General features: G+C 34.7%; 1 protein-coding gene across 1 annotated transcript; it reads left to right on the forward strand.

Moving 5' to 3' along the window:
* The first annotated feature begins 3,817 nt into the window (after positions 1–3,817).
* On the forward strand, positions 3,818–4,756 carry LOC123947082 (olfactory receptor 6C2-like). The gene has a single exon (XM_046013056.1). The coding sequence runs from the start codon at positions 3,818–3,820 to the stop codon at positions 4,754–4,756; it is 939 nt and encodes a 312-aa protein (XP_045869012.1).
* The last annotated feature ends 13,400 nt before the right edge of the window (positions 4,757–18,156 follow it).

Here is an 18,156-nt window from a genome sequence, read left to right on the forward strand (position 1 = left end):
TTATATATCTAATCAAATATTTTAGCACATAATTTGTTCATTCCATAACTATTTGAAAAAGCAGAGAGGGAGATCTATCATCTTTTATCTACCTTACACCATAAGAATTAAAAAAAAAAAACTGGACTAGTTTAAGAGTCAATGTTCTCCTACCAGTCTCTTAAATGACTCTGTTGCTTTTCCTGTCTCTAAAGGACATGTTCCCACTGCTACTGTGTTAAGTTAATTTTTATTTTTGTTTTTTTTTACCCTAAGGTCAAATGATACAAGATGATGACACAGATGACTCATTAGAGATTTTTTTTTCCATTTTATTTATTTTTTCAGCGTAACAGTATTCATTGTTTTTGCACAACACCCAGTGCTCCATGCAAAACGTGCCCTCCCCATTTCCCACCACCTGTTCCCCCAACCTCCCACCCCTGACCCTTCAAAACCCTCAGGTTGTTTTCAGAGTCCATAGTCTATTATGGTTCGCCTCCCCTTCCAAAATTTTTTTTTTAATAAACATATAATGTATTTTTATCCCCAGGGGTACAGGTCTGTGAATCGCCAGGTTTACACACTTCACAGCACTCATGATAGCACATACCCTCCCCAATGTCCATAGCCCCCTCCCCCCTCCCAATCCCACCTCCCCCCCAGCAACCCCCAGTTTGTTTTGTGAGATTAAGAGTCATTTATGGTTTGTCTCCCTCCCAATCCCATCTTGTTTCATTTATTCTTCTCCTATCCCCCTAACCCCCCATGTTGCTTCTCCATGTCCTCATATCAGGGAGATCATATGATAGTTGTCTTTCTCCGATTGACTTATTTCACTAAGCATGATATGCTCTAGTTCCATCCACGTCATCGCAAATGGCAAGATTTCATTTCTTTTGATGGCTGCATAGTATTCCATTGTGTATATATACCACCTCTTCTTTATGCATTCATCTGTTGATGGACATCTAGGTTCTTTCCATAGTTTGGCTATTGTAGACATTGCTGCTATAAACATTCGGGTACACGTGCCCCTTCGGATCACTGCGTTGAGATTTTTGAACCTGAGTCACCAAGGACTCTTCTGTTTATTAATTTTGCTGCAGATATGGCAAATAAATATCAAGCTAGGGAAACTGGAAAATTCTCTTCTCTCAGCAAAACAGTTCATAACATCCACTCTTCCAGAGGTCCCCTGAACCTGTTTTTCTTCTCAATGGCTGAGAGTTAAAAAAAAAAAAAAAACTGAACTAAAACAAAAATACCTATTTCCTAGGCTTGTGATGGCACTACAGCTATTGTGTGGGAATTGATACAATCACCTGAAGATAAAAACTGTGAGGAAATTATGTATATTCCTGAGAGCTGTTACTGCAGGAGTGGCCAGACTCAGCCAGTAGGGGCCAGAAGCTTTCAACATTATATGCATCTTTAAGTTGTAGCTATAAGAATAATTGTAGTTAACTTAATAGAGAGAAGCTAAGATTAACTGCCAGAGTGTAAGTATTATGAATCCTGTCATTTCAGTTACATTTGTTTTGAGACTTGGGTCATATTCACCTATAGTAAGTGAATCTTTACTGATTGTATAAAATTTAGCAATAGAAGGGCACCATGGTGGCTCTCAGTCGAGCAACCAACTCTTGGGTTTGGCTCAGGTCATCTTCTCAGGATCCTGGGATGGAGCCCTGCATCAGGCTGGGCTCCGTGCTGAGTGCAGGGTCTTCTTAGGATTCTCTCTCTCTCTTCCTTTCCCTCTGCCCCGCCCCCACCTCACACACACTCTGTCTCTCTAAAATAAATTAAATGTTTTTTTAAAAACTTAGCAATGTCAGTTCTAATCTGGGTATTAAACATCATTTTTAGAGCACTTTATTCTTGGATAGTGTGTAGTTACTGATAACATTAGTTTAAGCAACAATAAATAAGAGGTCACCTAAAAGTTGCATAATTTGAATTCCATGATGAAGTGATACATCTCACAAATGCAAATTCTGGGAACTAAAAACTATTAACCAGTGGCTGGCTGAGGATGTGCACGCCCAGCAAAACTGGAGACTGGAAACTGAGATTGGGTGGGGAAACACAGCACAATGGAGGGAAGATTACTCCAGATAGATAATCCATGTAAAATGTTGGCTTCAGTGTCTAGCATATAATAAAGCTTCAATAAATATACAAGTTAGATTATTTAAAAAAACACAGTGGGAGAAATAGGATGAGAGTACAGAAAATTGAGTTTCATTTTGGAGATTCATTTGTCTGGAGTGCATTTGTTTATGTAACTGAAGCACAATCATTTTTAGAAATTAGAAGTTCAAGAAAATACTCAAAGGGAGCATTGTGTTAAGAAGTAAAAAAGTATTAACAACTGGGACACATGGGTCATGCAGTCCATTAAGCATCTGCCTTTAGCTCAGGTAATGATCCCAGAGACCTGGAATCAAGTACCACATCAGGCTCCCTTGAGCCTGCTTCTCCTTCTCCCTGCTGCTCCCTCTGCTTGTGCTCTCTCTCTCTCTGACAAAATAAATATATAAAATCTTTTTTAAAAGTGTTAAGAATTATGTCAACATATGAGAGACCAGCAAAAAAAAAAATTAGTGAAACATTCTAATCTGGAGATTAGAATGCAAAAACATGGCAGGTAAACATGTATGTGGTATTAAGGTAAGTTATGAGATAATGCTATGAATATTGGGTGGTTGAAGGTACAGATTCTACTTAGAAATTTCCTAAACTTTAAAAGCAAAAAAACAAAAGTGATAAATTCTGGCACATATTATTTCAGTATGTTCTTGAGAACAAACAGGACTATAGCATATTGATGATTGAATGTAAGGTAACTAATAGGAAAATCATTCTGGACAAGGTAATTGAAGTAGTTAAAATAAACCTATCACTCTATCAGCCATGTACATTCTAAGTACTTTATATATTAGTCTTTAATTTTTTGATGAAGGAAAATATTATTTCCATTCTGTAGATTATAAAAACTGAGTCACAGTGAAAGCAAGTCATGCTTGAAGAATGTGTTTAATAGCTCAATCTGAATTTTTTTGTAGTTAGTGATATTAATAACAATATTTTGAAATGTGTTTCAACCTCAACTAAACAGTTTGAAAACTAAGAAAAATTGTAATTATTTTTTACATCCCTATATATCTTTCATCCAACACGTACATATTATCATTCTATACAATATATTTGTCATCAAAATACTTCCTGTCTTCCCATACCACAGTAGGAAATTAGTGTAATTTTAAAAAGAAAATATGAAAGTCAGAGAAATGCATGAGTGAGAAAAGAGTTCTTTAAGGAAACACATATTTTTAAAATTATAATACTAGAACTTGCCATCTTCAGTAATGGATTTGCAGAGCCTATATAGTGAGACTCAAACTATTTGTGATTTGTTCCTTATTAAAACAAAACTTCAAGGAAACGTATGAAGGTGATAATGAAAGTTTAAGATTCAGCTTTAGGATTCATTCTGTGAATTAGGGACAAAATAATCTTACAAAACATGAGCAGTCAAATCTATCTGTTGGGAAAATCAAATCCCAGGTATAAGTAAAAAATATATAAATTGCAAATAAAATGTAATGAAAAGAAAGCACCCATAATATTTTGGAGTGTGATACAGATTTTTCTGATTTTTTAAAATATCTCCTGAATTTACCAAAACCACCCAATTGTAGAACCTAGAATACCAGTGTGTTGATTTTGTAAATGCATGTGATTATTTGCTTAGTTTTTTTCCCATTAATTACCACTACATCTATATCAAATATACCTGAATTCTAAATGCAGATTGAATTGAAGTCAGAAGTCAATGACGAGAAACCGCACAATAACCACTTTTATCCTGTTGGGACTGACCGATGATCCACAACTGAAGATTATGGTTTTCATCTTTCTATTTCTCACTTATATGTTGAGTATAACTGGGAACCTGATAATCATCTCCCTTACCTTCATAGATTCTCACCTTCAGAATGCCATGTACTTTTTCCTACAAAATTTTTCCTTCTTAGAGATATCATTTACCTCTGCTTGTATTCCCAGATATTTGTACAACATATCAACAGATGACAAGACAATCACATATGACAATTGTGCCTTTCAGATTTTTTTTACTGATCTTTTTAGTGTAACAGAATTTTTTCTCCTGGCCACCATGTCCTATGATCGATATGTTGCCATCTGCAAACCCCTGCATTATGTGACCATCATGAACAAGAGGGTCTGTAGAAGACTCATCCTTGGGTGCTGGACAGCGGGCTTCTTGATCATTCTCCCACCACTTAGCCTGGGCCTAAATCTGGAATTCTGTGACTCTAATGTTATTGACCATTTTTTCTGTGATGCATCCCCCCTCCTAAAAATATCATGCTCAGAAACATGGCTTATAGAGGAGATGGTCATAGTCTGTGCTGTGTTGACCTTCATTATGACCCTCATATGTGTACTTCTATCCTACATATACATCATCAAGGCTATTCTACGATTCTCTTCTCCCCAACAAAGAAAAAAGGCATTTTCCACATGTTCTTCCCACATGATTGTAGTCTCCATCACCTATGGAAGCTGTATTTTCATCTATGTTAAGCCTTCAGCAAAGGAATCAGTGGCCATCAATAAGGGTGTGGCAGTCCTTACTACATCCATTGCTCCTATGCTGAACCCCTTCATTTATACCTTGAGAAACAAGCAAGTAAAACAAGCTGTCAAAGACTCAATCAAAAGAATTGCATTATTCTCAAAGAAATAATAGTATTTGCTAAAGTAGGAAACCACATTTTCATAAAAATATCTTTAGTTCCTAAGTATATGTCTTTAGATTTTTATGTCATTCCATTCTAGCGAAGAGTCTGTTTCAGAAAGTTTTCTTTAAAAAAAATTTTTTTATTTATTTTTATAAGAGAGAGAGTGCACAAGTCAGGGGAGGGGTAGAGGGAGAAGAGAGGGAGAAGAAGACTCCCTGCTGAGCAGTGAGCCTGACTAGGGGCTTGATCCCAGGACTATCATGACCTGAGCCCAAGGCAGACCCCCAACCAACTGAGCCACCCAAGCAAAGCTCTCTGAAAAAGAAAATGTGATACATTTCTAGGAAACAAAAGAATGCTTCACATCTTAACAAGCCTTTACAAAACTGCAAACAAAACAAGACAAAATAAGCAGAACCAATGAGTTAATTGTATATTTTGGATAGATTGAACGTGTCTATTGCCTTCTCCATTTCTAGCTTTTAAGAGACTATTTGATGCCAGGGACCATTTCAGGCACTGGAGATAGGGTAGAAAACCTACAGGTTTCTTGCCCTTAAATGCCTTACACTTTAGAAGGGATATGTGACTAGTGCATTAAATAAAATATGAACATCCTACAATTGTCAGGAAGCAATAGTCAAGCAAAAGTGTGTAATTGGGATCAAACAATTATAATTCAGGTACCAGAGTTGGGCAGCAATGTCCTACTAGGAAGCAAAAACCAGGGTTTTTTGTTTTGTTTTTTTTTTTTTTGTAACACCATTTTCTTCAATCTTTATTTGTATTCTTATGTTGTCTCTTTCCCATCTGTTCTCTGTTTATATTGAATCTTTCTCAAAATGTATATAGAGCACATATAGTCAAATATACAGTTACATATAATATTCTCACAAGGTGGACAACTCCATTCCCAGTGTATACCTCTTTATGAGGTATACAGGTTTTAAATTAAGTAATTATATGCTAAACCCCATTTGAGGACACATTATTTTTTACGTCTGGTACTTTATATCTTGATGGGAACCTACATTTTATTTATTTATTTATTTTTGGCTAGTTGCATCTTTCTAAGTATTTAGTATTATTCTCATGTATCTTTTTTTTATTTATTTGTTTATTTACAGCATAACAGTGTTCATTGTTTTGGCATCACACCCAGTGCTCCATGCAGTAAGTGCCCTCCCTATTACCCACCACCTGGTTCTTCAACCTCCTAACCCCAGCCCCTTCAAAAACCTCTGGTTGTTTTTCAGAGTCCATAGTCTCTCATGGTTCATCTCCCCTTCCAGTTTCCCTCAACTCCCTCTCCTCTCCATCTCCCCATGTCCTCCGTGTTATTTGTTATGCTCCACAAATAAGTGAGACCATATGATACTTGACTCTCTCTGCTTGACTTATTTCGCTCAGCATAATCTCTTCCAGTCCCGTCCATGTTGCTACAAAAGTTGGGTATTCATCCTTTCTGATGGAGGCATAATACTCCATTGTGTATATGTACCACATCTTCCTTATCCATTCATCCATTGAAGGGCATCTTGGTTCCTTCCACAGTTTGGCGACCATAGCTATTGCTGCAATAAACATTGGGGTACAAATGGCCCTTCTTTTCACTACATCTGTATCTTTGGGGTAAATACCCAGCAGTGCAACTGCAGGGTCATAGGGAAGCTCTATTCTTAATTTCTTCAGGAATCTCCACACTGTTCTCCAAAGTGGCCGCACCAACTTGCATTCCCACCAACAGTGGAAGAGGGTTCCCCTTTCTCCACATCCTCTCCAACACACGTTGTTTCCTGTCTTGCTAATTTTGGCCATTCTAACTGGTGTCAGGTGGTATCTTAATGTGGTTTTAATTTGAATCTCCCTGATGGCTAGTGATGATGAACATTTTTTCATGTGTCTGATAGCCATTTGTATGTCTTCATTGGAGAAGTGTCTGTTCATATCTTCTGCCCACTTTTTGATATGATTATCTGTTTTGTGTGTGTTGAGGTTGAGAAGTTCTTTATAGATCCTGGATATCAACCTTTTGTCTGTACTGTCATTTGCAAATATTTTCTCCCATTCTGTGGGTTGCCTCTTTGTTTTGTTGATGGTTTCCTTTGCTGTGCAGAAGCTTTTGATCTTGATGAAGTCCCAAAAGTTCATTTTCGCTTTTGTTTCCTTGGCCTTTGGAGACATATCTTGAAAGAAGTTGCTGTGGCTGATATCGAAGAGGTTACTGCCGATGTTCTCCTCTAGGATTCTGATGTATTCCTGTCTCACATTGAGGTCTTTTATCCATTTCGAGTTTATCTTTGTGTACGGTGTAAGAGAATGGTCGAGTTTCATTCTTCTACATATCGCTGTCCAGTTTTCCCAGCACCATTTATTGAAGAGACTGTCTTTTTTCCATTGAATATTTTTTCCTGTTTTGTCAAAGATTATTTCACCATAGAGTTGAGGGTCCATATCTGGGCTCTCTACTCTATTCCACTGGTCTATGTGTCTGTTTTTATGCCAGTACCACGCTGTCTTGGTGATCACAGCTTTGTAGTAAAGCTTGAAATCGGGTAACGTGATGCCGCCAGTTTTCTTTTTGTTTTTCAACATTTCCTTAGAAATTCAGGGTCTCTTCTGATTCCATACAAATTTTAGGATTATTTGCTCCAGCTCTTTGAAAAATATCGGTGGAATTTTGATCAGAATGGCATTAAAAGTATAGATTGCTCTAGGCAGTATAGACATTTTAACAATGTTTATTCTTCCAATCCAAGAGCATGGAACAGTCTTCCATCTTTTTGTGTCTTCTTCAATTTCTTTCATGAGTGTTCTGTAGTTCCTCGAGTACAGGTCTTTTACCTCTTTGAAAACCAGGGGTTTTAAAGACAAAAAGGGAATGCTTGTATGTGTTGTCTACAAAAACTTTGGTGTTAGCAGCAGAAAACTAATCTTGGCTAAACATAACTGGTTGCTAAGGCCAACACTAAGCAAAAGTCCATTACTGTAGCAAGTCCTTGAGGTATTTGGGATTAGGCCCGGTTCAGAAGTTCATGGTTCTACCTGATGAGGACAAGCATACAGCCCACTTCCTTAATGGCCTCCCAGATGCATTTTAAAACCCCTTGACATCAATGACGCCATTTTAGTTCACTTTTCACAGTTATAAACAACAAAAATATCTTAAAGTGAAAAAAGGAAGCTATGACAAATGTTTGCCTCTTAATGTCAAAGCTGAATTATAAAATGTAAATTTTTACAATTTTGAATATTCAAAAAATCACTGACCAGCAGTTTAATTTGAAGTAAAAGTGCTAACAATTCTTCTTAAAAGACAAGTAAATTTTATTTATTTATTTATTTGTTTTGTTTTGCTTTGGTTTTGGTTTTATTTTTCATTTTTTTATTTAATTTCTTTTCAGTGTAACAGAATTCATTGTTTATGCACCACACCCAGTGCTCCATGCAATACATGCCCTCCATAATACCCACCACCAGGCTCCCCCAACCACCCACCCCCCGCCCCTTCAGAACCCTCAGATTGTTTTTCAGAGGACAAGTAAATTTCTAAAGACAGCGGCTGTATATCCGTATCTGTATTTGTTTCTACACCTTTATAACTATATGCATTGGTTATTAAGAAACATGTAAAAAATAGAAAACAAGTAAAAACATGAAATGTATCTTAATTAGGAGCAGAAATGACTACAACTCAAAGGAAACCTATGGAAGCAGTATTTTCATCTACAGTACACAGTCAGCCATGGAAACAGTGGCTGTTAATAAGGGCATGACAGGGCTCCCTACTTCCTATGTTCAGAACTGTTTCCTGGACCCCTTCATTGATGCCTTGAAAAACAAGGAAGTAAAACAAATTATAATGACATTTCAGGGACCTTGATTGTGAAATAATATTTGATATATTTGATTACATAAAATATACCATTTAAATTGATTTATTTTTAATTTATAATATGGCTATAGAAATGTCTGAATTAAATATGTGGCTTACATCACCTTTCTATTGAAATGCTTCAGATATTTAAGCAGTACTGGTTAGTAGTGGACTCGGAATATAGGTTCTGTTTATTAGACCCAAAATTCTGTATTTGACTAAAGAAAACTTCACCAAAGAAACACTTTTAGCAAAAAAGATGTTTTCATGAGACTTCTCAAGCAAAACCTACATGGAATGAAATCAGTATAAGTAACATTTAAAAATATTAACCCTAATATTAAAAAATGCTCACAGAGACTTAGTCTATAAAATGCAGTACATTTTTTAATGTAAGATTAATAATGTACAAATGAAATTAATCTGTGGGATAAGAATGAAAAGAACTTTCGAAAGAAAATATAAATGTAGTGACCACTAGCATAACTCTAATTTTCCTTTAAAAGTGTTGAACTTTCAAATATATATAAATTAAGATTAAAAAATAGGAATCTGAATATGTAAGCAATGTGGTTTTTTAAGAGCAATACTCCTTGGCATTGAGTAGGCAGGAAGGATGGCTGAGTGCAATGAGTTCAGGAACCCTGGGAAGCTCCTTCTAATGTAGGCAGAGCTTTTTGGCAACTCACTGTATCAATTGTTCTACAGCATTAACTCCAGTTCATACAAAAGCTCTGATTCTGGTGGAATCATTTTTCCACATCATTTTTTCACCTTTGCCCAACCTTCTCCCATTTCCTTCATTGGTCTAGTCAATGCCCTCACTCCCAAGGAGACAATACTAAGAATTATATCCTCCTCGTCCAGAACCCCTGATCTGACAAACTGGGTGTTTCCAAAGGTGAGTGGACTTAATGACTAAGTTATTAGAAATTGTCAGTTTCTGGGAATTTCAATTGCAATAATAATCCTCACCTGTCTTGAGACAAGTTGCTAGAGGAGGCCTGTGTTATAGGAATAAAAGTCCCTTACTGCTCAGGCCCACTAATAATAGCTTACCTGAGGACCCAGACTGAAAAGTTATAGTCCTCCAGGTCTTGTTCTAAGACACCAGGGCTTTTTCAGTCCAAGGGTAATTACAACTAGTCTCCTAAATTCCTTAAAATGTCCAAAATGTTAAAAATATCTTTTAAAAAAATCTTAATATCAACAACAAATATTTTTGAGTGCTTATTCTACCCCAAGCTCTATGTTAAACACTTCACTTCTTTTCAATTTACATAGAGAAAATTTCATAATTCATGGTACTGTCTCGATCACATCAACAAGTATCAATTTATAGCCAACTTGTTTCATCTACAAACAGGTCTATTCCTTCCAACCCCTACTTGATTATTTGGCACAGATACATACATTATTTCATATACATTTCAGCATGACTAAAAATATAAATTTTTTAAACATTGATGATAATATATAATATCAAAAAAAAAATACATAACCCAGTCAGAAAATGGACAGAGAACTTGAATGGACATTTTCCCAAAGATATACAGATAGCCAACAGGCACATGCTCAACTTCACTGATCATCAGGGAAATGCAAACCAAATCACAATGGTATACTACCTCATACCAGTCAAACTGGATATCATCAAAAAGACAAAAAGTAACAAATATTTGTGAGGTTATAGAGAAAAGGGAACTCTTGTCTACTCTTGGTAGAAATGTAAATTGGTCCACCCACTTTAGAAAACAGCATGCAGGTTCCTCAAAAAAATAAAAATAGAACTACCAAATGATTAAACAATTCCACATCTGAGTATTTATCTGAAGAAAATAAAAACACCAATTTGAAGAGACATATTACTGCACCCCTTTGTTCACTGTGGCATTATTTACAATAGCCAAGATATGGAAGCAACTTATGTGTTCATTGATAGATGAATGGATAAAGAAGGTAGAATATATATATAATGTATAAAATGATATATTATTTATAATACATATTATATATACATGATAATATGTATTTTATATAACTTAATAAAATATAGTTATATAATTATATGTATTATATAAATAACCTGTAATGGACTATTACCCAGCCATAAAAAAGAATGAAATCTTGCCATTTGTGACAACATGAATGAACCTGGAGGGTATTACACTACATGAAATAAGAGAAGGACAAATACCATATGATTTCACTTATATGTGGAATCTAGAAAACAAATGAATGAAAAAACAAAACAGGGGTGCCTGGGTGGCACAGTCAGTTGAATGAACCTTGGATTTGGCTCAGGTCATGATTGCAAGATTGTGAGATCAAGCCCCGCATTGTGTTCTGTGCTCAGCACAGAATCTGCTTGAGACTCTCTCTCTCTCTCTCTTTCTGCCCCTGCTCCCAGTGCTCCCTCTCTAAAATAAATAAATAAATCCTTAAAAAACAAAACAAAATACAAAAGTTGGGTATTCATCAGAAAGGATGAATACCCAACTTTTGTAGCAACATGGACAGGACTGGAAGAGATTATGCTGAGTGAAATAAGTCAAGCAGAGAGATTCAAGTATCATATGGTTTCACTTATTTGTGGAGCATAACAAATGACATGGAGGACATTGGGAGATGGAGAGGAGAAGGAAATTGAGGGAAATTGGAAGGGGAGATGAAGCATGAGAGACTATAGACTCTGAAAAAGAACCTAAGGGTTTTGAAGGGGTGGGGGGTGGGAGGTTGGGGGAAACAGGTGGTGGGTAATAGGGAGGGAACGTATTGCATGGAGCACTGGGTGTTGTGCAAAAACAATAAATACTGTTACACTGAAATAAATAAATAAATAATTTTTAAAAAACAAAACAAAAAAACAAAGCAAAATAGAAACAGACTCATAGATAGAAGAAATGGTTTCCAGAGGAGCTAGGGGTTGGGTGGCAGGTGAAAGAGGTGAAGGAAATTAAGAGGTACAAATTTCCAGTGATAAAATGAATCATGGGGATGTAATGTACAACACAGGCAATATAGCCAAGAATATTGTAATGATTTTGTAAAGTGCCTGATGGTAACTAGACCTATCATCAGGATCATTTTTTATGTATAAAAATATTGAATCACTGTAATTTACACCAGAAAAATAATATAGTATGTTGTATGTCAATTACATATCACTAAAAAAATTAATAGCATGTTTTCTAGATTCCCTTTATCAGACTAACAAACTTTGTTTCTATTCCTAGTTTGCTGAGAATGTTTAATAATGAGTGAGAATTATAGTTTATAAAATGCTTTTTTATACATTACTAAGATTATCATATTTTTTCCTTCATTCTACTAATGTGGTGGATTGTATTTATTGATTTTCAAAGGTTAAACCAACCTAGAATTTCTGTAATAAACCTCACTTGATGGTTACACATATCATTTTCTAACACTCTGTTTAACTTTGTAATTCATATTTAAGGATTTTTATGATTATTATGACAAAAATCAACCTGTAATTAAACTTCTTGCAAATTGTCTCCAAATTTGGCATGAAAGTTATTCTGCCCCCATAACCAAGTTGAGAATTATTTCCTTTTACTCTTCTCCGGATTGGTTTATATAAAATTAGTATAATTTTTTCCTTAAATATTTTGAACAATTTACTAGTGAAGCCATTTGGCCCTGAATTTTCTTTGTGAGAATATTATTAATTACGGATTCAATGATTTTGACTTACATTGACATATCTTTATATTTTTTTCTTTCTGTCTAATTCTTTTAGTTGTGTTTTTAACATAAGTTAACATGCTATTTTACGTAAGCTGTTTTATTGGCTTAATGTTCTTTATGACATACTTTATTATCTTTTAATATTTCTTGCATCTGTATTGATATTCCTGTTTTTCGTTTGGATAATTTCCCATTTTTATTCTTTTGCTTCTTCTTGACTATACCTACAAGTTTAAGTTTCTTAAAAAAATCATTTTGTAATTGCATTTATTTTTTATATTATATTTATTCTCTATACAACTGATTTTTACTTTTATTATAATTCCTTCTAACTATTTTGTTTTAGCTCGTTCTTCTTATAGTCTCTTAAAGTGAATGTTTAGGTAACTGGTTTTTCACTATATTAAATCTTCTAAATTTTATATTTAAATAAAAATTTCCCTCTACACAATGGTATACCACAGACATTTTGATATGTTACATGACATTGTAAGATGAAAGAGAAGTTACCATTACAACCCAGATCGCAAGAAATTGCTAGAGCATAAACTATAGTTTTTTTCCTAAGTGCACAGGATTAATCCAAGGAAATAATATGAAAATGAAAAGCACTAGTGAATGCCCAAACCAGGTGTTTATTGTGTAAATATAGTAGCTTGATGAGAAAACTGTACGTGATAATTAAGTTAATAAACAATTGAGTTTATTAATGAAAGAAAACATATCTTTACACAAATTTTTAAAAACTATATATGAATCTATATAGACCCACCTTAGGAAGTGCTGAAAGGGGAAGATGAAAAATGTATTTTTATTTTTTAAATATTCATATATGTTCATATAGTTCCTTAAAATATTAAAAAGAATTAGTTTTTTTGAGTTTTCTAATATTTTCCTATTTTATCCTTTGTAATGACCGAGAAAAAATGATTACTGGAATAGAGTTGTGATCTTTCACCTTCCATATATTTTAGGGAAGAAAAGTGGGAAACGCAGACTACTTCTTAACCATCTGGTTTACTTTGCATCTTGACCTGTGTCTGTTGTTATTATCTTTGTGTCTCTAAGGACACTGCCCCCACTGCTGCATCTTTTAGGATTTTTGCCCAGATTCATTACAAAGGCTAATTAGTGATGTTTGAAACTGGGTCACCAAGGACTCAGTTGTTTATTATTTAGTTTGAAATTTAGCAAATAAATGAAATATAAATCTTAATAGTGTAAAATCCTCTTATCCTTTCCAGAGAAGTCATAATGGTGACTTCAAAAGAAGTGGGGGAAATGTTTTAACTATATTTTACTTTCAACCAAGAGAGAGCTAGAAAATATTTCCTAGGTACAAAGAGGACCAACATTCTTGGTCTGAAAGTCTCAGTGTGTTGAAGATGAAAAATACAAGAGGTTCTAGGCTCTCCCAGAGCATCAGTCAGGGTAAGTAGATTCATAAACTGAGAACCTAGTAAATCCCACACAAACCTTTTCTAATAGATTGTCTTCATCAAATTAGCTTTTAGAGCTCATTGTTAAATAATTAACTGAAGGTAAAATTAACCCTCAGAAGGGTAAGTATAGAGGACACTTCATTTTACTTTTTATCTTTACTTTCATCTTTTTCCATCTGTGGTAAATTTACATGTTAATTTTCTCTGAAAAGCAAATGTAACATGATTTACCAAAATCAGATGTAAATAATATTTATTATATAAAGACACAGATCTTTCCGAGATGTATTTTTTGATGCTGCTTTTTATAGTTTACATAAAGATAATGTAGAGTTATGTGTGGTGAGAAGTTATCTCTGCCACACACTCATTTTCTCTTTAAAGAGAAGATGTATATTACATTAAGATCACTGATGCAACAACTTATATGATATTGACAAAGTTTGTTATCCTAGATCTTTTTTAAAATATAAAATTCTTTTTTTTATTTTTTTAAGACTTTATTTATTTATTTGACAGAGAGATCACAAGTAGGCAGAGAGGCAGGCAGAGAGAGGGGGGAAAGCAGTCTTTCTGCTGAGTAGAGAGCCCAATGAGGGACTTGATCCCAGGACACCAAGATCATGACCTGAGCCAAAGGCAGAGGCTTAACCCACTGAGCCACCCATTTAGCCACCCCTAAAATATAAAACTCTTTTAAAGATGAAAACTGTTTTCTTAAACCTTGCTTCTTAAAGACAGCATTGGTGAATGGAATAAATGAAAAACATTTTGAAACAAGGGTTACCACCTAGAGGGTACAGGAAAGAGCACGGTACCATGTAAAGCTCTAAGAGCCACTGGAGTGAGGAAGTTAAGCAGGCTTGAGAGTATCTTTCCACTTCATTAAAATTATCTATTGTAGTTATTATGGTGTGCCCCTGGGATATCCTGGGAATATCAAAGTTCTTCAAAAAAATCATTGTCACTGGAGTCCAGTGAAGGTAACAGTAAACCTTGGGGTTTAGTTGTAGTAACTGGGCCTACAGTGAGAGATGATCCTGCCCTCATCTCTGGAGAAAGTGAGTATTTTACAGGACAAATGAGAGCACAAGTTAACTGATTTTGCCAGGAGATTGAAAAGCATATTGCCTTCTATCCATTTATATAAGAGACACTCAAAACCTGGAGATACTAGTTCAAAACTAAAAAAGTTTTTGAGGATGCTAGTAACACTAAGTGTGATAGCTAAGGAAAAACTATAGAACAACTATTAAGCCAATGCAAAAATTAGCGAGTTCTTAAACTTCAGTTTCAAAATATGCGTTAAAGAGACATAAATGGAAATTTAAGAGGAAAAAAAATCTTCCTCTGTGGAAGACAAGAATGAAAGTTTTAAATGTAAACTGAACAGTTGACTATTTCATGGTGCAAATTGTGTGAATTAACACCCAACGGCACTGGTCTTTATAAAATATGTGTCAAGAATCTTGAAAAAAGACACAACACATTACAGTAATTTTAGCACAGATACAATTAAAGTGGCATAGTGAGTTGAAGAAAACCATGATAGGAATGAAGTTTGTAGATGATACCTTTGTAAATGTATACAAAATTTCTAAGTGAGTATCTTTTTCCTTGAAATTTCATTTGCAGGAATTATTACAAAATCATGCAATAATGTTCATAAAGACCTGTTTTTTGGAGACATTTCAACCTTTGTAGAAGACAAAGATTCATAAAAGGGTGTTGGGCATTGATTCAAAACTTTAGCTATTTTCATATAAATTTTTGAAATAATAAGAATTTACCAAAATAAAGAGCATCAGAAATGATGAATACCAAAATTTGCATCAACATGGATGGGACTGGAGATTATGCTAAGTGAAGGAAGTCAAGCAGAGAGTCAATTATCGTATGGTTTCACTTATTTGTGGAGCATAAAGAATAACACGGAGGACATGGGAAATGGAGAGGAGAAGTGAGTTTTGGGGGATAATGGAGGAGGAGACAAATGATGAGAGACTGTGAAATCTGAGAAGCAAACTGAGGGTTTTGGAGGGGAGGAGAGTAGGGGTTGGGTGAGCCTGGTGGCGGACATTAAGGAGGGCATGTATTGCATGGAACACTAGGTGAGCTGAATAAACAATGAATTTTGGAACACCAAAAAAAATAAAATAAAATAAATTACATTAAATTTTTAAAACTGGAATTACATAAATACTGTGGATTGAAATTAAGTAAAATTAAATGAAGTCTGTTTTATAATAAAAATGTAAAAATATTTATAATATATTTTAAGAAAAATAGCATGTGAAAAATTATTATTTAAATATGTAAATTTTTTACCCCCAGTTTGAGTATCTTACTGACAGAGTCCTCAAGAAAGCAAAACAACTACCAAGAAAAATACAACTATTTAACTGTTTGAAAACTAAAGCAAATCACAGATGCCAGTTAATAGTTCAGCCAGCATGAAAAGTAATATCATTCATGCATATCATGAAACCACCACCCTCTTTGCTGTTATTACCTTTCATGCTACCTAAACTATTAATGTTAGATACTGGCACATATAAAAATTTAATAATTAAAATTAGTGATAAAGCAGTTTCTTTTTTTAAGATTTATTTATTTATTTATTTATTTGAGAGAGAGGGGAGGGACAGACAGAGGGAGAGAGAGAATCTCAAGCAGACTTCCCATTTAGTGCAGAGCTTGACCTGGGGCTTGATCCCACAACCCCAAGATCAGACCTGAGCCAAAACCAAGAGTCAAACACTTAACTGACTGCACCACCCAGGCATCTCAGAAAGAAGTTTCAAGATGAAACCCAAATAGGACAGAAGATAGCTTTGAATATGTAGGCAAATGAATAAGACATATATGTATTTATACAACAATATGTCTTACCATTGACTATAAGTCTAGGATTGTTAGTTTTAGAGCTATCCCAGTAAAAAAGACAGCAGTCCCTGATTTCAACAAACTTACCTTCTCACTGAAAGTGCAGGAAGTAACAATTATTTTTATGAGAGCACAAATAAGGACCAGTCAATACAGACATGAAGTTGCAAAGACTTCTCAGTAGAAGTGATGCTGAAGTGAAAATAACAAAGAAGGAGTTGTACATGGGTAGTTTTGGAGACTAGAAAGTCAAGATGGGAGTGTGGAAGGACAGAGAGAGATTGATGTGGAGGGAGAGATTTTTTTTTTCCAGATAGATTATCAGTGTAAACCGCTTGACATAAGACCTATGACATGAAAAATCTCAGTAAATATAATCTATTCCTCTTACTATAAGAAATTAGTAGAAAGAAGATATCACTTACACAGGCCATAAATCCCAGTTAGGATTTTCTGGTTTTGAGGTCATGTCACATGAATGATCTGTGAGACAGAGACAATAGTAGCTGACATATACGAAGCATACATTATGCATCAGATTTTATCATAAATATATTACCTCACCTTTTAACTGTATATGGTAGATCCACTTATTATCTCCATTTTATTGATTAAAAAACCCTGAAGGCCTGAGAGGTTGGGAAACTTGCCTGAAGTCATAGAAATGAGGGCAGGAAAGCCAGGTATTGCATGTTGGAGGTCTCACAATAGGTGTGCTCTTAATCATCATGATGCTGCACTACAGCTTAGAGTGAGAAAGAGAGTATAGACAGGTGTGTGGACAGTATATTCAATATTTTTAATTTGATTCTGAACTTAGTGATAATGAGGTATTACAATGTTTTCCATACTTAAACAGACTGAAATATGTGAGGTTTTTTCCAGCTGTGTATCATTGGTCCCAACATTTCTTCGTATGAAGCAGATAAATTGTGCATTAAAATACTGTCTGTATCATGTGTCTGGTGGACACTGCATATAAATTACATACCACCAGAGAAACTTAAGAAGAGAGTCAGAGGAGTGATCCAACAATGTGGAAGTCGCAGGTTAAATCATGAAACAAGATATAAACACATGCTTTGTAATTGTGCCACGATGCAAAATACAAGTCACAGATGGATCAGCAGCGCCTAATGGAGCCCAGATCAGCTGTTGTAGATTTACATTTTATCATGACCAAATCTCAAGAAAAGGCATAAAACAAACTAAATTGAGATATTCATCTTTGAAATAAAGAAGAAATGTTAGATATAAGAAGAAATCAGAATTTTGTTGAATCACAATCTAATCACATGAGAAAATCCATCCTTGGGTATAGATTAAAGCTGTGAGGGAAAAGAAAATGAGATGGTAGAACAATTTTTTAAAATATGTTTAAAAATCTATCACAAAACTGCCAAAGTAATAAAATAAACAGTTGAGTAACCAGAGTATTGGCAATATCAATTACTAATTTATAGAAGAAACCACATGTTCCTTTGTATGC

The sequence above is a fragment of the Meles meles genome, chromosome 7 (assembly GCF_922984935.1).
Source record: "Meles meles chromosome 7, mMelMel3.1 paternal haplotype, whole genome shotgun sequence".
NCBI classification, from domain to species: Eukaryota; Metazoa; Chordata; class Mammalia; order Carnivora; family Mustelidae; genus Meles; species Meles meles.

Bases quoted from the DNA above. Each gene is read 5' to 3' on its own strand.
- LOC123947082 (XM_046013056.1), top strand. From the start codon at position 3,818: ATGACGAGAAACCGCACAATAACCACTTTTATCCTGTTGGGACTGACC.